Source organism: Hylobates moloch, unplaced genomic scaffold, assembly GCF_009828535.3.
Source record: "Hylobates moloch isolate HMO894 unplaced genomic scaffold, HMol_V3 SCAFFOLD_12, whole genome shotgun sequence".
Lineage (NCBI taxonomy): Eukaryota > Metazoa > Chordata > Mammalia > Primates > Hylobatidae > Hylobates > Hylobates moloch.
The window spans coordinates 84947643-84971300 of NW_026652287.1; the positions used below are offsets into that span (position 1 = coordinate 84947643).

The 23658-nt window shown below is 34.6% G+C and overlaps 2 protein-coding genes across 4 annotated transcripts in view; one reads left to right on the forward strand and one right to left on the reverse strand.

Moving 5' to 3' along the window:
- Positions 1 to 333: 333 nt before the first annotated feature.
- On the reverse strand, positions 334 to 22306 carry TSPAN19 (tetraspanin 19). 3 transcript variants are annotated; one of them, XM_058425627.1, is made up of 10 exons: positions 22251 to 22306; positions 21193 to 21316; positions 15864 to 15956; positions 15701 to 15773; positions 13883 to 14007; positions 9251 to 9325; positions 5600 to 5710; positions 3451 to 3594; positions 1874 to 1957; positions 334 to 516 (listed from the first exon to the last, which is right to left on the reverse strand). In XM_058425627.1, exons 3-10 carry the CDS (start codon positions 15927 to 15929, stop codon positions 448 to 450), a joined length of 747 nt encoding a protein of 248 aa, XP_058281610.1. In that variant the 5' UTR covers positions 15930 to 15956; positions 21193 to 21316; positions 22251 to 22306; the 3' UTR covers positions 334 to 447. The 3 variants fall into 3 exon arrangements, with proteins under 3 accessions (XP_058281610.1, XP_058281611.1, XP_032026750.1); XM_058425628.1 differs by lacking the exon at positions 15864 to 15956; XM_032170859.2 differs by lacking the exon at positions 5600 to 5710.
- Positions 12564 to 23658, forward strand: part of LRRIQ1 (leucine rich repeats and IQ motif containing 1) — a 199916-nt gene continuing 188821 nt past the window's right edge. Inside the window, 1 exon segment of the mRNA XM_058425629.1 lies at positions 12564 to 12681. The gene's annotated coding sequence lies outside the window, so the exon portion shown is untranslated.

Consider the following 23658-nt stretch of genomic DNA (forward strand, 5'->3'; position numbering starts at 1 on the left):
TCATGAAGATTTAGTACAGATGTTAGTGTCATAAAAGATTTTTATTTTAAATGTCCTATAAAATCAGTAATGTTTTCTTAAGATCTGCAAATAAAAGGTACATGATATGATTGATTACTTAATTAGTATTTTCTGAACATCATATAGGTATTTTCTCTACAAAAGAAACTCAAAACATACGCTGATAGTTTTGAATTTGCTATATAAGATGGTATCCTTTAAATGCAGGTGAACTTCTGAACTGTAGAATTTAATATTTTGAAAAACAAAATTAATATAATTTCATGAATGTTTTATTATAATATTCAGTAATTCAATATTACATATAATCAATAATTTGAATAGATCTGTTATTTAATACAATTCAAAACGTTTTTGGAATAAAATAATATAACGTGATTTTTTAAGAATTAACTGGTTTCTTCTGAACAAATTGAAATCCAAAGGTCACATTTCTGCATGGATTCTATTCTTGATGTGTTTGAAGAAACAAACTGTTAATGAGACTTGGAAAACCTAGAAGAAAAGGGAACAATAAGAGATCAAAATTTAATCAATGATAAGAGTAATTCGCAAAGTTAACACTATATAGTCATCAAAATGCATATTGTAAAGGGAAAAGGGATCAAAACTGGTGAGAAAATTTCAGAATAAGGTACATACAGTTGTGAATAAGAAGTCTGCAAAATGAGTCTTCAAGAATAACCCACCTGTTACCAAGTTCATGTACAGAGGAGAATAAGGAAAAACCTTTAGGTTTTAATTACATTAGCTATCACTGAGCTAGATGCCTGGACAAACTGCTGATTGTTTTCTTCTTGTTGTTGTTCGATATCTTTCTAGTTCTGCCATGAAATGTACAAAACTGCTTCTTTTTTTTAATAGATAATGAAAGGTGGTTTGTAAAGGGCAGAAGATAAAATGGAACGTGGATATTACCTCTGTAGTTTTGTCTTAAGATATTCCAGCATGAACACGATAGAGAATAAACATTTAAAAACAATGATATTAATGTGTATAAAGAATGTCTTGGTTCACTACCATTCTGAGACTAAAATTGTTACCAATTGAAGAGATGAAAACTTAGGTCAGGGGCTTCATGGATCAATACAAAGTCAAAGGCAGAATCCTTATCCTATCTCTCAAAAAATGCATTATGTATTTGTTTTAGTGGCATAGTCCCCACTATAACACTCTATTTACTCTCACAGTTTCTTTGAATCCATAGCCTGCACTTATTCTTAATAGTCTTCACTGAGACTGAAGAATAGACTTGCTTCTGAAACTTAATTCTGCAGTTGACACCTTTAGGTCATGGAATGTGTCTATTTTGCGTCTCATTGTATATTCAACATCTAGTACAGTACATGACACACAGTAAATGCCCCCCCAAATACATTGAATGAATGAACATATAAGTGAACAGTGGATCTTACTGAAGTCAAACATCTGCCAAGACTTCAGAAGTCTGCAAACTTGCAGACTGCCCAACATGGTGCTCTTACTGCCAATAGATGAACATATATATATACACACACACACACACACACATATACACACACACACATAAAGATATCTATACGTCTATAGATCTATCTATAGATACATATAGAAAGAAAGATAAAAATATACATAGGTACTAGATATCTCAAAGTAATAAAATCACTACCTCCAGGATGACCACTTATTAATAGGCTCCCCCGACCTGGCTGATTAAGGGATCACCTATACAGCTCTTGGATGTAAACAGCCTCAAAGTCCTGGCTCTATTATATGAGCTTATCTGATTAGGTCTCCATCTGATTGCTCTGCAGTCTATTCTGTATAGTTTACACTTAATATTTTTCATTTTAACATATGAACAAAAGCTTACCTCTGAAGTTAAAAGTCCAAAGTTAATTCCAATTAAGGTTAACACATTAACATTATACCATGTACTGATTTTATTTTCACAACCCTAAGAAAAAGAAGTTATTCAGATGGACGTGGAGATAGAAATGATCTTATACATAAATCTTTACAAAAAATAAAAGGTAAACAGAGATTAGTAATTTACCAAAGTCTAAATAGTAAGTCAATATCTAATTGGCAACTGGACTTTTAGTCCAGAAAGCTTTGTATGGCAGCAGGACACCTCAGTTGCTAATTTTAAAGTTGCTAAGATGTTATCATGTGATTAAAATCAGAAATTTATTACATTTTGGAAAGAGATTTTCTCTTCTGCAGACTATTGTAATTCATCAGGATACAGTAGTTTCCCCACTTACCCACCAGCAATACCCCCAGTGGAGGCCTGAAAACACAGACAGTATCAAACCCTAAATATATTACGTTTTTTCCTATAGAAACATATATATATATAGATATATAATAGAGTTTAATTTATAAATTAGGCACAACAAGAGATTAACAACAATAACTAATAATAAAATAGAACAATTATAACAATATGCCAGCATCACTATTTTTACACTTTGAGGTCATCATTAAGTAAATTAAGGGTTCTTGAACACAGGCACTGTGATACCTCAACAGTTGATCTTATAATGAAGATGACTACTAAGTTACTAAGGGTGGGTAGCATCCGCAGCATGAATACACTGGACAGAGGGATGACTCATGTCCCAGGAGGGACAGGGCAGGAAGACACAAAATTTCCTCATACTACCCAGAACAGTGTGCAATTTAAAACTTATGAATTGTTTATTTCTGGAATTTTCCACTTAATATTTTCAATGGTTGAACTCTCACAATGCGAAACTGCAGATGGGGCAACTACTGTATATACCACCACCTAAAATGGTTATTTCCCAAAGAGTAAATGCTTTTCTTTTTTTTTTAAAAAGTAATGTTCCATTTATTTATGAATTAATTATGCAATTGAAACAATACATCTTAAGATTAGAATAAGCTTAATATGTAAACTATACAAAGTATTAGCAGTTCTTGGGATGGAAAAATCTAGTTATCAGTATCCCACACCTGTAAACCGCAGTTGCTCCAGAGAACCCTTTACTCTTGCTTCTGCCACACTTACTTGAACACCACATTCATCATTGCTGGGGTTCACTCCCTTAGTTTTTGCCTATTCTTTTACTCCTGGTGTTTTAGCTCCCTTTCCAATCTTATGCACCAAGGCTTTGACAAAAGTGCCTCCTCTTTCCGAGGACTTCTCAAGAAAGGCTGGGGAGAAAGACTGATGATATCCCAAGTTCCAAGAATACATAAATCATATACTCCCAGGAAATTTATTCACTTTATGTATTATACACTGGAAATAACACTACAATTTACCTAATTACGTGTTCAACTTAGGAAAGTGGATTAAGAATGTAGCCATCGTCAACAACATTACTTTTATATAAAAATTTGCTCAGAATTCTAAATTGACTTGCAAAATAAACAAACAAAATACTATAAATACTTGGAGAAGCCTAGATTTATCTTTACCTCGAGGTAAGTTGCATTCAGTGGCTCATCACAAAACCATTTTCTTAAAGTTGACTTTGTGCAAGAACATGGCACCTGTCCTGAATTTTCTTTGTTCTTATTCTTTATCCAGTCTGTGTAATTATGTTGGCCACAACACTGTAACTAGGAAAAAGCTTATATGAATTTTACCATAAAATGTTCAAAATGCAGTTAATTATATGAGATTCATATTGAAGTGGTTTTTGTGATGAATATAACTCATTCATTTTTCCCCATGAATATGTAATGAATTAAATAAGTATATTTGTGTTTATTTAATTCATTACTTTGTTTCCGCTATTATTGTTGTCAGCCATAGATAAAGATCTCTGCTCACATTAGTGGCTTGTGGTTGGATAGAATTATTACATCTGAATTTTATCCAGGATAGAAGATATACTTGATATGCTTACGTATAAATGATGCTTAGAACCATAATATAAAACAATCAGTGGAGCCATATCTTGCTCCTAACTATAGCAGTTTTCTTTGTATTTAAAGAATATGCAGTCATAAATGTTTGGTATACCTAAAAGGAGATGCAGGGTAATATCTACCTTTCTAGGATTAATGTGAGATGTTAACTTTCAATTTTGTATTGTGTGAAAATTACCATAAAGAACCAAAAGAGGATAATAAAAATAGTGATAGCATGATCCAACTTTTAAGAAATGTCTCATTTGCAGTTGTGATTCTGGAATCCTGTCAAGCAGAGTTAGGAGGATATGAAAGAATCTGTTTACGTATTTGTCACTTAGGAAATAAGAGAAAGGTGAAGTAATTGTTTTCTAAACTTTAATGGAAAATGATAACATTAGTACTGCCTATGTTTACAATATATACCAACAATCTACGACAATTCTAGGAAATGCTGATAACTAAAATAGTGATTGAGAGTTAGGTTACTGATAGTTAGTTTAAACAAGCAAACCTACATATATTATCTCAGTTATATTAATGGCTAGGAACTGAAAGCTGGAATTTCACGAATAGTAGTGACATCATATACAGAATTGTTTCCTCATCATTTTCTGCCCATAGGAAGGTTCACTCCTCTGCTGTAAGTTGTAATGCAGTCTCAAAATACAACACATGTACGGATCACATACATAAGAGAAAAAGACGATGAGTAAAAGTATTTGTAGTTACATTTCAGTTCTCTTAAAATGTATTTCCATTATCGTATGTACTAAAAATAAAACCTATTTTTTCATGTGAGGCATATAATATAGTAGTAAAAAGTACAGAATCTAGTGCCAGATTGTGTGAGTTTGAATCTTGGTTCTGCCACTTATTAGCTGTGCAATCCTCATTAAATTACTAAACTTCTCAGTTTTTCATCTACAAAATGAGGATAACAGTTCCTATGTTACAGGGTTAGGAGGACTGAATTAGCTAATATATGCAAAGCACTTACAAAAAAGTCTGGGACTATGTAAATGTTTGCTACTTTTTTTAATTGGGCACTTACTATGTTCCAGGTGCTGATCTATTTCTGTAAACCATTTGGCCAACAATACCCTTCTCTTACCCTTCCACTGCACCTGTCCGGAAAAAATCTGCACAGTGAAATAATAATCTTAAAAAATTAGCTGAAGAGTATGAGTTGCATTTATGCACTGGATCCAAGCCTTTCTATATATTCCATATATTACTTCATTTATTCCTGCCAACCAGAGGTAGAGGTTAGTATGCCCATTTTACGAATGTGGAACTTGGAGTTTAAGAGGGTTGCTTGTCCAGAACCACAAAGCTATTGCACAGCAATCCTGGTATTCAGACTCAAATGGTAACCACCATGCTGCCAGCAGAGGCTACTGCTTAAACTTATCTCCCATCACGTGCAGCAGGATAGACTATCCCACTTGGCAAAAGACCAGCAGCACTTTTCCAGGTGAAACTAAGTTAAAATGCACATCAGCTAACACAGAAAAGAAGATAGGAGTTACAAAAGGAGGATATAACTCAAGATTTGTAAGTGTGGAGAATGCCCTTTTTGCCCAGTTTGTTTGAAAGAAATACAACAAACTCTCATTCCTCTGCCCCTATCCCCTGCCCTGACCTATTCTCTCTTCTGTCCCACAGTGGTCAACACTGACATCTAATTTTTTAGTTAATTTCATCTTACTGTTTTCTGTAAGGCATTCAGAATAGTCCACTTGGTTATATCTTCAGGCTTATCTTTAGATCCATACTCAGAAATGACAAAATCAATTTTGTCATGCCATAGTTGCTGAACCTGTAGAAAATTGTATTAAAAATGAAAATTTCATAGGAATTTATCCATAAAAATTTCATAGAAATTGATGGTTCTTCAAGGGTACCATCATGAAGAGAATATTCAGTATTATTTTTCTGTTTTCTGTTTGTTTAAAATAACTTTTTAACACTTTCAGTGGATATCAAAGCATATGGTTTTTCAATTCGTAATCTATAGGAAGACTATATTAGGCTCATTTTACAATTAAGGAAGAAGTAATGTGCTATTCTCATGCATATCTAAGGGAAATTTCTTCTCATACTCTCAGGAAAAAAACTGTAAAGGTATTTTTTATAAGCCAAAAAAGTTTGTTGAGTGTCTTTTCAATGGACACTAGGCTTTTTCTGGCAAACTTCAACATTCCTTGATTCTGTGGGGGTCTGTACTGTACTTTTCATGGTTTATAATTTACTTTACAACTTCAGAAGTTTTAGAAAACTATAGTTATGCAAGTTATACTTGGTCGGACAAATGTACATTTTTCTCGGTGAAGGTATATTTAATTCCTTCTCTCTCTAAGCCTGTTTTGCATCTATTAAGTGATGGCCTATATAAATGTCCTCTTTGGATTCTTCTTTGAATTAGTTTTCTATCGTACTGGTTCCCTCATTAATTAAGATGTTAAATAAAATAATTGACTGCTGAAATCTACTGTATATTTCTATAAAAAATATGATTTTTAAATTTTAAATATTATCCTTTCATAATACTATCAGGGCTCAGAATACAACAACTCCAAAATATAGCACCTTGGTATGCTGAGTATTTTAAGCTCAAGGAAATTGAGAAAACTGCAGAAGCAGGAAGGTCACTTTCTGACCTTCTCCTGCCTTTCTCCCATGAGGCAGGTCATAATAGAATTCTCTGATCCATTTCCCCTGAAGGTATAGCATCAGATCCTCATTCCAGAGGGGTCCTGTCCTATATGCAGAAGCCAAGAAGCATCTGAACAGACAGGCCTTGCTAAATTTCCCCCAGTTTATTACCATTAGATTATATGCTTTTGTCCCCCAATCACACTTTCACATGACTGTCCACAAAAATAGATTTCCTTGGATCTTTGAGTCTTTATTTTTTGGTTAAGTAAATTTGTTATGCTTTTCGTTTGTTAGTTTGTCTTTTGTTATAGGGATCTCAGCCAAGAACCTTGTGATGAACGAGATATAACTTTTTCTCTCCTACAATACTAACACAAAAATGATCAGATTTGGATGGGGATAGACAAAACTCTGCAATTTCAAAAATCTAGGTAATGCAAAGGTAGAACAATTGTAGTAACTTAAGCATTTACAAATTTACATATTTTTTTATAACAAATTACTAATTTGGTCCTCAATAATACCAAAAGGTAGGAAGAATAGATATTATTACTGTTTTATGAATGAGAATACAGACACTCAGAGAATTTAATTATTTACTTTTGTTTACAAGGAGCTGAGACTTTTAAATATAATCATTTGAATACTAGTCTAAGGAGTTTTACTGAATTATGCTGTCTTTGACAATAAAAACTAAGTAACTGGTGGGAATATCACAGTAATTATAAAAGGCATGTAAGCTAAAATCTTACTTAGTTACTTATATATCTGTATTTTAATACATTTAAGAAGATTAGAATAATGAAAAGGAGAATTTAGATCTACTTTATACTCTGTTCATTTTTATTTAGAATAAATAAGATATATAGTGCTGTTGGCAGTGTGTGGGGGGTGAAACTTATGGCCTCGTTTTGTTTCTAAAACATTCTTTGGGAGATCCAGAGTGCATATAAATGACAATTTCATGCATAAGTACTTTCCTATGTAACCTATGTGACTAATGTATAAATAAAATTCCCTTATGCTTCCTCAAATTTGGTAAGCATCTATTAAAGGTCTAGGGTATCTTCCACACTGAGTTAGGTACTGTAAATGACATAAAAGATTTAGAGGCTCTTAAGAACTTAATCCAGGTTGAATGCAGAAGACAAACTGATGTAAACAAAGCTGTTAGCTGTGGGGTCAGCTAATGAGTATTTGAGTCTAGGCTCTGTCATTTGGCCATGAAATACTTTAACAAGCATTTCTCATCTCAAAGCCTCAGTTTTCTCTTCTATAAAGTAGGACTTACAGTGCATCTTTAGGGGTTGCTATGAGGATTAGTAATACGATGCCTATAGTGTTTATCACAGTCTCTGGCACATGGTAGTTATTAATCAGTTCTTATTTCTAATATATAGAGAGATACAGGAGTGTGTGCATAACATTGAAGCAAATATGGGTGACTGATAAACTATATTTACATATTGATAGCTCTTATGTGTCATATTTATGTTCTATAATGAGGTTGAAAAGTTTGAGGATGATAGATTGGGATTTGGTGTTTTGCCAGCAAAACAGCTTTCCAAAACTTACCTGCAGCAGCTAACATACCTTTAAAACTCACACACACACACACACACACACGCACACACACACATTTTAGATGTGGAGAAAAGTAATTTTAGTTATAAATGCCAGGCCATTAACAGTAGGCACTGGACGATGAGCTGTCCAATAAAGAATGAAGTTGGAGGGCAATGGTGTCATACAGAAAAGATTGTTTTTGAACTTTGGCCATTACAGAAGAGTATAGATAGATATAGAGAAAATCTAGGAACCATATAAATTAATCAGGAGATCCTTCAAAATTAATTAAGATGAGGTAAGAGAACTCTTGAGTAGCTACTTTACAACTGAAACTTGATAAATTGTCAGTTAATGACAACTGTGTAAGGTAGGTAGGCATTAATTATATTTTACAGATAAGGACATTATATTTTACAGATAAGCAAGTTGTTGATCCCTAACCATATTCGTATCTGTATGACTTCAAGTATATGTTCATTTTACTATAGGACAATTAATCTCCCGTGATATAAGACAGGTCTTGACTGAACTGAAATACTGAAATGTCCTAAAGGATTAAAAGTAACTGTAGGTTGTAATAGGTAAGTTTTGTTGACCAAAAGTTTTTTTCAGGCTTATTATATGCTTTTTTGAACTAAATTTGATAAACCTAAATCTTGCTCTAATTAATCACTCATCACACTACCTGTAGAAAATATAGGAATTATTCAGTATGTCTTGTTTAACTGAAATTGCTAAATTTCAAATTAGTTAGAGTCTAATTTTGTTTCTTTGCAAAAACATAATACAGTTGTTGGGTCAGTAGTGGTAGCCAGAGTTGGTAGGAGGAGAAGGTAAAAATTTGAACTCCTAAATCTCAGTACCACCTCCTCTTCCTCAATACTGTTTGATATTTAAAGCTACTTTCTAATCATATGCAAACGGAGTTAAAGGCAAGTTCCCCTATCTACCCTTTTCAATGTGACTCCTGGCCCTTTCCTATACTCTAGTACTTTCATTGAATATTATTTTCCCCTAAAGAAATTTACCTTTGGCTTTTAATATAGGATCAATGGTCTCAATACTCTAAGGTATCAAATTTTCTTTAAACTTCAAATAACAGGATGTATTGAAAAGGATTTACTTTCCATACCTCCTCTTTCTTTGTGACGATGAATGCTGAAAGTACAACCTGAACAGCAAAGGCCCATGTTATCAATACTGCATACTAAAACAAAAGAAAAATAGAGATGATGACTATGCTACTATATGCTACTAATATATGTTTTGTATGCTCAAATAATGGGAAAACACACACCATTGGAAATACGCAACCATAAAGTACATATGGGTATTGCTGAGGCTTCCTGCCTTCACAAATATGAATGAAATTAGTGAAATAGCAAGGCAAAGTAAAAAACAAATGAACATTTGGATAAGAGCAAGAGAGAAAGAAGTGATAGTAATTAATGAGCACCTTGGTCCAACAGAGTTGTCGATGATGCCATCTTAATTCAGTTCTAAAACTATTATAGGGTGAATTTAATTATCTTCACCTCACATTATTTTGCTAAAACTAAAGACTCACTAAATTTCTGATGTGCTATTTAAACTTATGCAGAAAGTAGAACATATAACAAAAGCAACTGCAATAATAAACTTAATTCTGTACATACACTTGGGCTATTTCCTGAAAACTGAAAATACTTGTATCCAAACCAAATAAAATAACGTTTACATTTATTAGACTATTTAATTTTTTAAAAAAATTTATGGCCAATTTAGTCTTCTTCATCATAGCTGTGGTCAACCTAAAAAAAAGGCACAAAAGAAAATTATCTCTAAATACGTTGAGTTATTCAAGAATAAGAAATAAAGATTATAGTCCAGATTGCATGAAATGGTAAACTACCGGTTCATTCTGTGAGGAGAGGGTAGAGAGAAGCATTTAGTAGCAAAACAGGCAAGATTTACATAAAGTGCTTAGAAACAGAGTTTATTGGTTCTAAAGATTCAAAGCCAGAGTTGTTGCCAGTTCACTGGTAGAGATGCCATGACTGGTCAAGTGCTCTTCCAAGAACATCTTATCTGGATTACTGCAGTCCTAAGGAATATCTAGTCATAAACCTTATAAAAGCAGGAGATAACTGAAGACAGTCTCTAGCTGGGAGTTTTCAGAAAGTCCTTAGAAACAGTATTTATTTCAGACACGTAAGCATGAGCCTCCTCTCCTTTAGGCTTTCCTGGCTCTATTTTGTCTGGGTCTGACAAAAGTAATTTCTTGCTGGTAACTGCAACTTTTACACAGCATATATTAATATATAAGATTTAGAATTTGGCTGGGCACAGTGGCTCACAGCTGTAATCCCAGCACGTTGGGAGGCCGAGGTGGGCAGATCACTTTAGATCAGGAGTTCAAGAGCAGCCTGGCCCACATGGTGAAATCCCTCTCTACTAAAAATACAAAAATTAGCCGGGCATGGTGGCTTGCAGCTGTAATTCCAGCTACTTCGGAATCTGAGGCAGGAGAATCGCTTGAACCCGGGAGGCAGAGGTTGCAGTGAGCCGAGATCACGCCACTGCACTCCAGCCTAGCGACAGAGCGAGACTCCATCTCAAAAAAAAAAAAAAAAAAAAGAAAAAAGAAAAGAAAAAAGAAAAAAGAAAAAAAAGATTTAGAATTCATAACAATTTTAAAAGTAAGCGGTCTGAATATTTACTAGGCAAAATATAAGTACTAATGATTTACTGTATTATCTATTTACTTTTTAGTTGGCCCTCACAGAGATAAAAATTATTTAATTATACATATTTTATACATCTAATACTTTAAAATATCCGACCAAAATTTTCTTCTTGAGATAAGTTATGTTTCCTAGTTTCAGAGAAAAAAAAATTCAGAGACAAAAATGTAGTCTTTACATCTATTTAGATGTTTAGATTTTTAACTTCCACATGCAGTATCTCACTTAATCTTATACTAATAAGGGATTGGTAGAGGCAGGAAAAATTGTATGAAACCATTTTTTTTTTTTTTTCTTTGGAGATGGAGTCTCCCTCTGTGGCGCAGGCTGGAGTGCAGTGGTGCCATCTCAGCTCACTGCAACTTTCGCCTCCCGGGTTCAAGCGATTCTCGTTCCTCAGCCTCCCTAGTAGCTGGGATTACCAGTGCCCACCACTACGCCAGGCTGATTTTTGTATTTTTAGTAGAGATGGGGTTTCACCATGGTGGCCAGGCTGGTCTCCAACTACTGACCTCAGGTGATCTGCACACCTTGGCCTCCCAAATGGTTGGGATTACAGGCGTGAGCCACCACACCCGGCATATGAAACAATTTTTAAAATTCTTGGGTATCTTAGATTAGAGTAGGAGTATGTAAAATCACCTTTAAGACGTGGAATAGCTTTTATTGTGGGTGGGGGGAGGTGGCGGATGGAGTTTCGCTCTTTTTGCTGAGGCTGGAGTGCAATGGTGTGATCTTGGCTCACTGCAACCTCCGCATCCCGGGTTCAAGCGATTCTCCTGCCTCAGCTTCCCAAGTAGCTGGGATTGCAGGCACCTGCCGTCATGCCCGGCTAATTTTTTGTATTTTTAGTAGAGATGGAGTTTCCCCATGTTGGCCAGGATGGTCTCGATCTCTTGACCTCGTGATCCGCCCGCCTTGGCCTCCAAAAGTGCTGGGATTACAGGCGTGAGCCACTGCGCCTGGCCCAAGACATGGAATAGCTTTTAGACCTATAATATTTGCCCATAAGTTGACCGTGTGAATTAATTTGGTTTGGGGAAAGATATATTCATCAGAAAAATATTGGTAAATTCAGAGGAGAATAGCAAAGTGTCACAATGGCCAAATTAGCAATGTCCTTCCACAGAATGTCTAAAAGGAATGGTGGTATCTTGGTTGCAGACCCTAATCTGTCAGATCCTATGTTCATGTATATCCTTATGATGGCATCTATCAGGCTTTCTCATTCAGATGTCATTAATACTTGAATTATATGAGGCAGAAACTAAGGAAATGTTTGTTTTACTCCCTCTACTTTCCCCCTTCGTTTCCTATCCCCTGCCCCCTACATTGTATAAGCAGTAGACTGCATTTCCTTTGCCTACATGGAAATTTGTGACAAGAAGAAAAAATCAAGATTTTCTTGCAAGCCATTTCTGTTCTGGTTTTTATAACCAAAATCTGAAGCTCAGTGAGAAAATTATGCTAAGGATCCTAGAAAGAGAGAGAGACAAGATTTGAGAAGAGAGAGTTGGCCTTGGAGGAGAAGAAGAAGAAAGAGTAAAGTCTCTTCTTAAACTAAAAAGATTTTGAGGTGGAATCTGGAAGTCTGTGGGTTTCCAGAGCAACAGAGCATAGTCCTTGGAATCCTGGCACTGCCCTGGTAAGGTGGTAAAACCCCAGAGGGAAATCAGGGTCCATAACTAAAATGCCTGTGCCAGGGTAATATTCAAATAGTAGTAGAAATTATTATTAATAGGCAACAACTGATTCCTATGCCAGGTGTACCTCCTAATTGCTGTGTCACTAGGGAGGTCTGACTGCCTCAGGGAAGGAAGACTGAAGGAATGGAACTGAGGTACTGGTTATTTACCAATATTTCACAAAAGGGTTTCACTGATATGCCTGTACTGGTAAATACTGGATGAATAGCAGCCCTACCTTTGCCACTCATGGCCATTCAAAGAGCAGAATGAGTAGACCTGAAGGGACCATGTGAGCTGGGAAAGTGAGTGTATTTGTGGTAACTGGCATAGACTGATAACTAGTGTCCAGGGTGACCACCCAGACTTTCAGTGCTCCATAAAAGCTGAGTATTTCTGCATTCTTCCTGGTAAGGGACAAAATGACAGCAGCTGAACTTCCTATCTGCTTGGCTGCAAATTAAAATCAATTTGATTTAGAGAAAAATGTAAAGGCTATATTTCATCTGAGTGTGTGAATTGTGATCCATAACTGCCACATGTATGGTAATTGGCTCATGTCCAGGTCAGTACTCTGGAATATAATTTGCCTTTTCATGTTACAAGCCTCGAGAGAAACAGTGCGCAAGCCAGATGCTACGGTCTGCCTCTTTCGGTAATTATAGTTCTCTTTTAAAAATAACAATTTGTGATCTCAATTATAAGTTACCTTTCATGGCAATGGTAGACACTATTATTAAAGAGGGGAGGAAAAGAGTGGGGCAAAGGTCGAAAAGTAACTGCTGGGTACTATGCTCACTCACTAGCTGGGTGACAGGATCAATCGAATTCCAAACCTCAGCATCGTGCAATATACCCATGTAACAAACTTGCACATGTACCCTGAATATACAATAAAAGTTGAAATTATAAAAAAATACATACAGACATAAGTTACCTTTCCACGTGCCATGCCCACAAAGAGAAAAATGTGCTGACTATAGATCATGTTTCTTTTTCCCCGGTAGGCTACATTGCTCATTGACTTGAATACACTTTATTCTAATTCTAGCCTTCAGATTCTTAAGTTTGGTGAATTGCAGTTCACCCTAGGAGATGGAGAGTCCTATCGACTCTGTGTTGAAAATTAAATGTACAAATGTGCTGAGGTACAGATTCAATTCATAGAAAACGCACTAAGAAAATCCTATCTGGAAAAGTGACTTTGTTGGAGGGAGGAGGGTGTGCTTCATTTGAATTACTCTAAGGACATACTCTACTGCAGTGCAATGCTAATATAAATCAGTATTCATTTGTGTAACTTAGATACTTAAGAATCTAAGATAAAAATTTAAACTATTGAAATGAAATACGTACCACAATTAGGAGCCATCTAATTTCATTGTGAATTCCTATATAACCCAATAGACAAAAAAGAACAGTAGAAGATCCCATTCCAATCAAAATTTGAGAAATAGATACTATGAAGTGATTATTTTCATCTGTGAAAAGTACAGAATTACTTATTATGAAGTGGCATTTTATATGAAGTGGTATTTTATTTATTTTCTATTTAAGAATAATTACAGCAATCAAAAGTTTTTCTGAGCAGCTGTTGCCAAACCACTAGGATTCTCTGTCTCTGTCTCTCAATTTTGGACCTCATATACCAGCTCTTACTTTTAGAAACAACCTTTCTTCCTTTTCTGACATGAAGAGATTTCTTAAATTTCAGAAGATCATTTTACCCTTATCCTCCTTGTCTTCTATGAGAGAATAATTTTTTTCTAAGATTTCGTCTATCTCCAACGTGTATTCAAAAATTCATGTATTCACTCATTCATCAAAAATCTTTAGAACCTAATATGTGTGAGTTAGATGTATACATCCTGAATTTATTGCTAATACGATCCCTTTCAAACTGTATTTTATTTTTCCCCATCTAGACTGTGAGCCCTCAGTGCTAGAGATTATATATATTATCCAGTCAACAGGCTGACTGTTGAATGCTTGGTGCTATGGCACAAACAGCAGAACAATAAATGCTCAACAAATAATTGTTTTAAAAAAGAAGGACGACGGATTAATGAATTAAACATGTGGGAGGTGTTATGGGAGAACAGTGTAGGCAGTGGTGTGCTGGAGTGAGCTTGTACTGGCTCATAAAAGCCAATTGTGATATTTTCAGGAAATCTGCAAACCAACTGAATTCACTTTGACACCTTGAAATTGGCCATCGAGGAACTGTTTAAACCATGGAAATGGGCAGATGTCATAAATCAATATTCTCTATTCCAGAACTGGTTGTTAAATGTTTGCCAGCATACTACTGGGAACAGAGGCACCTAAACCAGTTGGGGGAGAAGGTTAGAAGGTTTGGGCAAGGCTGCTGGAAAAGGTAACATCTGAGCATAGGCTTTATTGGTCATTGTAAATATCCAGGTTGGAGTGGTGGAGCATTTCTGAGACATCCAGCAGCACAGGGTGTGTAAGAAACTCAGCTTTGTTGGCACTTACAGTTTGAGTCAGATGAGACTAAAAATGTTTGCAGGGATGAAATTATAGGCATTTTGTTTTTCAGTCTTCTTCACTGAAATAAAGCTCCATGTGGATAGGAACTTTATTTTGTTTGCTCACTACCATATCCTCAGCTCTTAGGGCAATGACTGACAGAGAGAAGATGCTTAGTAATGTTTGCTATAGGAGTAAATAGTGGCAATGGGGAGTCAGATAAAAGCTTTCAATAGGAAAGTTACATGGTTAAAATTGCATTTTAAAATTTTCTTTTTAAAGTGACAACTAATAATTGTACATATTCATGGGTGTTGTTTTGATACATACAATATATATGGTGATCAGATCAGAGTAATTAGCATGTCTGGTCACCTCAAATATGTATCATTTTTGTGTGTTGGGAATATTCAATATTCTTCTAGCTATTTGTGACTACATAATACATTATTGTTAACTACAGTTATCCTACAGTAGTATAGAACACTAGAACTTTTTTCTTCTATCTAGCTGTAATTTTGTATCCTTTAAAAAATCTCTAGAACTGATGAAGACTTTAAGAGGGAATGCTGGAAACTTAATAAATTACAGAGAAATACTGCCACCTGCTGAATAAATTGTGTATACAACTGTTTAAAATTGAATGTCTATTTCACTGAGAGAAAAACAAAAATAGATACATACCAAAAGCTGTTAAAAAATTATTTCTATCTAATAAGAGCCATGCGCCAAATCCCATGAATAAAAGTCCAAGAACCTAAAAAAAGAAAGTCAATGCTTATTTTTTTTGTAATTGCCTATACAATAGATTACATTTTCTTTACTATATAATTATGAAGATTCTTACCAAGAAAGCGCCATTAATGAGATTAAGAAAGTACTTAATAATTATTGTTTTGTTATTTCTTAACATTCTTTTTCTTCCAAGATACTGATGATTCTGAAAAGACAACCATAACTTTTTAAATAAACATTCTACACAACTTTAAATATTTCTCCCTACGTATGTTCTTTATTTGCACATTTTTCTTCTCAAATCAATTATCAGTATAACATACTTCCATCTCTAAATGAAAGGATATATTGAAGGTATCTTGAAACTGTACCCTGCCTGCATTTTTTTTTTTACTAGAGAGTATCTGTACTTAAAATAATAAATATATATCTTCAATGCTTTGACTAGGCAATTAAGACTAAGAAGACATTTGTATAACAAGTCAAGCAGCCTTACTGAACTTCTTGCAGTTTCAAAAAGTATAAGATATTTTGTTTTCAGTCTTATTGTATTTTTAAATTTTTATTTTAATCCTAACCATTAGATGGCCAGGAAAATTTCCAGTCTTAATATACCTTGTTCCCCTGGCTGGAAAGTTTTCCTCACTTCTGCATGCCCTTCCCCCTTCTCAGAATAATATTAGCTCCTCACTGAGGTGTTGGTTTGGGGATCTTTCTCTTAACCCAATTTGTTGCCTCTAAAATTTCTCATTGACCTGTCTTCTTCCCCACAGAGAGTCAGGGGTATTTAAGTGGCGAGAGTATGTCTTATATACCATTGTAACCTCTAGGTTTAGCACACAGCAGGTACTTGATATATATTTGTTGAATGCATGAATAGATAGATGAATTAAATTACTTAATCTATAATTTAGTTTGGTATGCAGTATATAGAAAAACTAAAGTAACTTTCATTAAAATTTATTTTCCAGATAGCCAATTTTCCTAAAACTTTCATGGAAAAATCAATACCTACTCCATTGGTTTCTGGTGCTGGTTAGTAGAGATGAAAGTTTCAAATCTAATCTTGAGTATGTTCCCAGATTTTGTCTTTTCTCTTCTCGTTGTTTTAATTCTAACTAGCACTATACTTTTAAACATACTGTAGTTTACAATGTTTTAATATACATAGTGCATGATTGACATGATAGAAGCAGATTTAATAAGATTACTTTAAAGATATCTGTCTGTCCTTAATTAGTCAGAAACCAATTTGTTTGTTGAACTGAAGGATGCTTTGAAAAGTGGGAAAAAAAGAGATGTCTACATTAGTCTATGTACTACCTTCCCTACTTTATCATAAACCATCTTCCTCGTAAAATCTCCCAGTGTTCTTCTTCTCAGTTTAAGGAGTCACTACAGGTTTTATCTTCTGCCTATGCTTTGAATTCTCTTGCTGTCATTTGGTTTTTCTACTTTCCATCCTGTTGTCTTATTCCTTAATTCCTCTAATGCCTGGCATGTTTTGATGGGACACTCAGTTGGAAAGACTGCATGATTTTTATTTCAGTTTATTTCAAAGATGCTATAAATCTACATTTTTGGTTCCAATTCTATTTACTACTACATGTGGAAAGCTCTCTCACAGCCTGAACGAGAAGATAGGCACAAAGTTTTGGCCCCCGTCTGTGAACAAGAAAGAGAATGGAGACTAATGAACCAGAAAGCTCTGTAGTAACTCTGATGTGAAATGTTGAAGGCACGTACTTGAGTGTTGATGTGGTAATAATTAGCATGTTAGCAGGGTCAAGCTGCAATGCTTTATCAAAGGACCCAAATATAGAAATAAACTTTTATTTATCTCTTAGTTCAAAGTAGGTGATTGGTTCACTTCTAGGAAATCATGTTAGAAACTTGGAGCTAATTCTGGCCTGTTCAACATGTGGCTTCCAAATTGGCTGCAGGTGGCATCTTTTATAGCTAACAGAAAGGGAAGGGGATGAGTAAACTCAGGCAGGCATCTTTTAAGCAAGTGAGGTTGAAGTTGTACACTTCTCTTCTGTCTATATTCCACCAGCACAGACTTGGTCCCACAGCAATACTCAGCTTCAGTTGAAGGCAACCATGTACCCAGGATAAAGAAAAGAAAATAGTTAGAGGGGTGAGGGCCAAACAAAATGCTCACTGGTCAGAAAAGGCCAATTATAGACGATAATTAGAAAAAAAAGAGAGCTTGGATTAAGCTTTAATATGCTTTACTGTGGAAAAGAATCAAAGACAATAAGAAAGATTCATGTAGGATGGGAAAATAAAAGGATAATGGTAATCACTGGAAATTCAAAAATTTGGGAAAATGGTTTAGAAGAAAAATTCATAAATTCAATATTTCATGATTGAATTTGAATTGGTGAAGGATATCTGTGGGTTATGTCTCATAAGGACTGTAAATGGAGTGCAGATAAATGGGTAGCATAGGCTGTACAGACTTGAAAGCCATTCATAGAAAACCAATGTCTTGGGTGTGAATGAAAGAGAAAAGAGGGACTGTCTATAGATGGAAATGGGCAGAGGTTTGATGGTAGAGAATGAAATGATACAATTAAGAATTTGGAATTTTTAAAGCCGACTTTTACAGACTGAGAAAATAATCAAGGCATGATCTCATGGAAACCAATAGAGAAAGACATTTCTAGATCATGGTGTCATATCATGGTGTTACATGGTATAGAAGTCAAAAGGGGTGAGAATTTAGTAAGCTCAAAGGTAGGCAACATGGTAAGGAAGATGTTTATGATAATTTCAAAACTGTGGTTCAAGGTTACAAAGTTAAAACACAACAAACTGTGCATCCAAGCAACGATTCAAAGAAGCCCATGACTATGTTTACAAAGAATGGTAAAATGAGATGGTCATGTGTTGGCTTTTTCAGCCATAAGCTCCACATACTGGAAACAATGTCAATGAGAACAATGACGTGCCAACACAGAGATACACAGTAAGTTAAGTGTAGTTCTTATTTAAATATTTGTAGTGTGAAAGATCTATATTTTCTTTTGCTATAACAAAGAATTTGTTTCTAACTTAATTAAATAAGGTCCCGGTGTGGCATTTATTTTGTTCAGTTCCTGACTAGTTAATTGATGTTGAAAGCTCAACAGCAGAGATGCTATGGGAATGGACAACTTACGATAATTAATCTATTCATAGGTGTTATTTTTCACTAGTTTAATAAACTCTAATTGCTTCTTGTTATTGTTTTTATATTCCAAGTTCCAAGAGATGGGAACACACAAATGAACAAGTAAAGGAACGTCAAGGAATCAAATATTAAAACCTGTGGCTGACTCTGAATTATGTGTTGAGGTGGGGACAGGAAATAAAGGAAATAGGAAAGTTTCATAGAGAAGATGATTTTGAGATGACTCTTGAAGGAAGATTAAGAAGGTCCTAGTTAGACAAAAATGGGAGAGAGATAGGAAATATTCAAGACAGAGGGAACACTATGTTCACAAGCTTTACAATGAGGTGTAAGGAGGCATGGATCAGAGTGGCAAGAGATGAAAGATAAGCTAAAGAAGTAGACTCAGTAAAGATTGTGACAAATCTTATATGCTTCACTAAAGGTTTTTTTTTTTTTCCTGAAAGTAATAGGGAGTCGTAATTCTGGCCTCAATGTGGAAGCCAAATTAGAAAAGACATTTAAGATAGGGGGGTAATTTATAAAGCTAATGCACTATTAGTGTTCCTAAAAGAAAAATGTGGTCTAGACTGCAAAATGGCTGTGGGAATGGAAACAGAATCACAATATGAGAGGTGTAGTAGAAAGTAGAATCGCCAGCATTGGGATAACCAAAGAATCAAAGATGGAATGTAGTCTGTAGAAACGATGTAATTAAACTTGGAACATTATCTTATATTCTACATTGTCTCATTTAAATTGATTCCCTTTATCATTGATAGTTTGCAAATGCTATTATCCCCAATATCATCAATGAGGAGAGAAAGACTCAGCAAGGCAAAATTACTTGCCAAAGGTCACTTAGTTAATAAATGGCAGAGATGAGATTTAAATCCATAAATATAAACCACCCTCTCAATAACTTTCCCAAGCCCCAGTATCATCATCTGTAAATGCAAATTATAATAGTACACACCTCAAAGAGATGTTGTGAAAATTAGATGAGATTATGTTTGTAAAGCTCTTAGCCCAGTGCCTGGTTAGATGTTAGTTATCTCGTTATATCATAAGGCTAGAATCTCGTTATATCATATCTCTGTATAGAAATACTAAGATTATACAAGAGTCATGCATGTGAGAATGGTGAATGGGATGGAAACTGTGGGAAAGTCATAAATTCTCATTTTTCTGTGAAGTAGTTGGTCATGACCGCAGCTGGGAGGGAGCACAAAGAGAGTTAGAGAATCTGAAGGCTTGAGACACACTTTAAGTGGAACAAGAGAATGAGAGGCCTAAGAATACAATATGTGGTACTGTGAGCTACACAGTAAATTGCTTTTACTCAATAATTACCGTGCCTCAAGAAAATGAAACAAAGAAATACCTGCTATGCAACTATTTTGAACACAACAATGATATTACGGGATATTTAAATTATATCGCTGCCATATGAAGAATAAAGAGTTGTTGAAAAATGCTATTAAACTAAAATGATTTCATTACTCAGCATTTTCAAAGGAATATTAGTCTTGTCAGATAACAAAGAACCAACAATTATCTCTCATTCTTTCATTCTCTCAATAAATATTTATTATGTACTCTCTAAAGGAAATATGCATTGTTAAGCCAACATGCTATAAATCGACCACACCTACAAATTGTTTTTAAAATTTAAATGAAATGAAGTTAACATGTTCAAAAGAAACAAAAGTCTACTCAGGTTAAAGGGTAGTAGGCAAACCAACATACTCAATCTGAAGTTACCATTTCTAGGAATAGTGCAATTAAAATGGACTTCTGCTAAATGCTACATGGTTGATAAACAATAGTGTCAAGTTAAATTGACTTATAATCTACAAATGTATTAGATAACTGCTGCCTTTTGTTTATTTTTGATTAGTAATATTCTAGTGAAATTATGACTAATTGATAAAGTTGTCCTTTCTTCCAAAGTAAAAAATCGCATGACAATATAAGAGATCTATCACCATGAATTAATTTATCTTCAGAAAAACTTTCAGGGTTTTTCTTTTTTGCTGTCAATATTTGACAAAGTAAGCTTTGAGAAGGAAAGAAACTAAGGCATTATTTCCAAAATTATTTGATTACAAAAACTATTCAAAATTAATTTTGAAATTATTAAAGGATTTATAATTTTTAGAAGTCTGGATAGTTTCGTAATCAAAAATAAAACTAATCTTAAGATTCTTACATGTGAACTTCAACACAATATGAAAGTCTATTTTAAATGAAGAGTTTGAGGTTCGAACACAGTAGCTCATACCTATAATCCCAGTGCTTTGGGAGGCCAAGGCGGGAGGATTACTTGAGTACAGGAGTTGGAGGCTACAGTGAGCAATAATTGTACCACTGCACTCCAGCCTGGGCAACAGATGGAAACCCTGTCTCTAAAAAAGCAATAAAAAAATAGATAATTTCAATAGTCTATAAATCAGCAATAAAACCAAACTTAAAAAAAAGAACAAATTCCATTTGAGCATGGACTTTGATAATGAAAATACTCTGAATTTAATTAGACCTGAAACCAAGTATAATTTATTTTTAAAAATCATCTTTACTGAAAAGGAAACTAACATGTGTGCTTTTAATATGAGAAGTCTATTAACGTCTCACTTTATATTATTAGTTCTTATGTTGATGCAATTCAAGTTTATTGTTACCAGGAAATGTAGTCTATTTTTTTTCCAGAGGCTCAATGAAATATTTGCTTTTAGCTTATTTTATAGCAGATACCTTTTACAATTATGGCTACTTCCTTTTAGAATTTAATGCCTTGTTTGCAAACTTTAAAAGAAAATTAAAGTCAAAAATGTTATTAATTAAAATATTATTTTGTACCCTATATATTTTCTCCACAAAAAACTTAATAAATTAAGTTAAAATTAAATAGCATGACATAAATTTAGAAATTAAGGTTTCATATTGAAATACTGTGTGCCAATATTTTTACAGTAAAATAACTCCAGAAAATAATTTTTCAAATTTCTCACCCACATCCCTTCAGTTAGAGGTTTTTGATGGGCATTGATGATTTTTTTCTTTTTTCTTTTCTTTTCTTTTTTAAAAAACTGTTGTCATGGAAGGCAAACAACTTATTGACTTCTCTTCCGTACTTCTAGATCCCACAAATCACTGTTCAGGATTAAGGGTTTGTGGAATTAACACCTTATACATGGGCAAATCACCAGATGGAAATATAAATATATGTAGCTCAGAAACAATTTAAACAATTTAAAAGTGAGATTACATCTACTTGGGTAATTATAACAAAATTTCATTTTATTAAATATTTTCCAAAGTTACTTAAATATTAAAATCTACCTGTAAAAAAACGTAAGCTCTTCATCCAGTCCCTGAAATGCTGCGTTCGTTTCAATTTAGAATCGAGATTGTTTGTCCTTCTAGAGCACCTGTAGGGAAAAACCGGTCTCTCTTCCTTGGGATTGGCTGTTGCCATGGATACGCTTTGTGTAGTGGCTATGGGCGCTGTCTTACAACAAAGCCAAGGAATCTCGCTGCTGAGGGGTGAGCCGGGGCCTTAAGGCTGGGATTCCTGTTGGGGGAGGTGAAGTAGCTGTGGGAGCTCAGGCCAAGCCGGGACTCTCTCTGCCTGGCTAGACTTCCAGGAAAGGGAGAGACCGCGGGTCGGGGGATGGCTGTGCGGCCTTTGCGAAGCTCGAGGCTCCCTTCAACCCTGGAGATTTCGAGAGCTCGTTCAAAACTTAAAGAGATGTCTTGGCTATGTAGGGATCATTCGATGGTTACTCACCGCTCCCCGCAAACCAATTGAATTCTTTTCCTTCCTTCCCTTCTTGTCGCCCTCCTTTCCACCCTTTCTTTTTCTGTTTTTCTTTCTTTTTTTTTTTTTTTTGGTAATATATAATTTATATGAACCTTATAAAGTAGATTTCTCTCCCCTTTCTTTACAGGGGTTGAAGGGGGAGTTCCTTAAGCTTTTCTACTTTTGACAGCTTTAGTGAACTCCAAGTGATTCGTTATCAACTTAGAGCACTTTAATGTAGCCCATTTACAGTGAGACCCATCTATGACTGCACGTCATATACAGTAACCACTAACTACAGGTGGCTATTGAGGACTTGAAATGCAGCTAATCCTAATTGAGATGTGCTGCAGGTGTAAAACACACAACAGATTTCTAAGAATTACTGTCTAAAGAAAGAATATAAATTATTTGCAATGATATTAATAATTAATTTTGTTATTACACGTTGAAACATTTTGGATATATTGGGTTAAATAAAATATATTATAAAACTTAATTGCACTTGATTCTCTTTTGTTTTTAAAAAGTTGCTAATAGAAAATTTAAACTTGTGTAAGTGCTCAAATATGTAATTGGACAGGGGTGATCTAATGAGCCAGGAGATGAACAGAGAGTGTCATGTAAAAGAAATGACTCTTACCTCCACCATACTCTCCTGCCTCTCTTTCTACATAAAGTTTAGTATACCTGTGCATTTTGCTTTGTAGGCATAGAAAAAAAAAAATCTAACTTTCCTTCTAATAAAGCTTTTTAAATGCACTTTGAGTTCTATTGCAGGATAATATTTTGCCCTGGTTCTGTCTGGAGTTTCATTTCATTTTGTTTTTCTTTTCTTTTCTTTCTTTTCCTTTTTTTATTTTATTTTTTATTTTTGAGTGAGTGAGGGTGGAAGTTGTGGGTAGAACTGATTTTGAGATCACTGAGTAGAGTGAAAGGAGGAATTAA

Coding starts and splice junctions, on each gene's coding strand:
- TSPAN19 (XM_058425627.1), bottom strand. CDS start 15,929: ATGTTAAGAAATAACAAAACAATAATTATTAAGTACTTTCTTAATCTC. Junction 15,774..15,863: donor TCATTAATGGCGCTTTCTTG/GTAAGAATCTTC, acceptor TTCTTTTTTTAG/GTTCTTGGACTTTTATTCAT. Junction 3,595..5,599: donor TGAATGCCTTACAGAAAACA/GTAAGATGAAAT, acceptor GCTTTTTCCTAG/TTACAGTGTTGTGGCCAACA.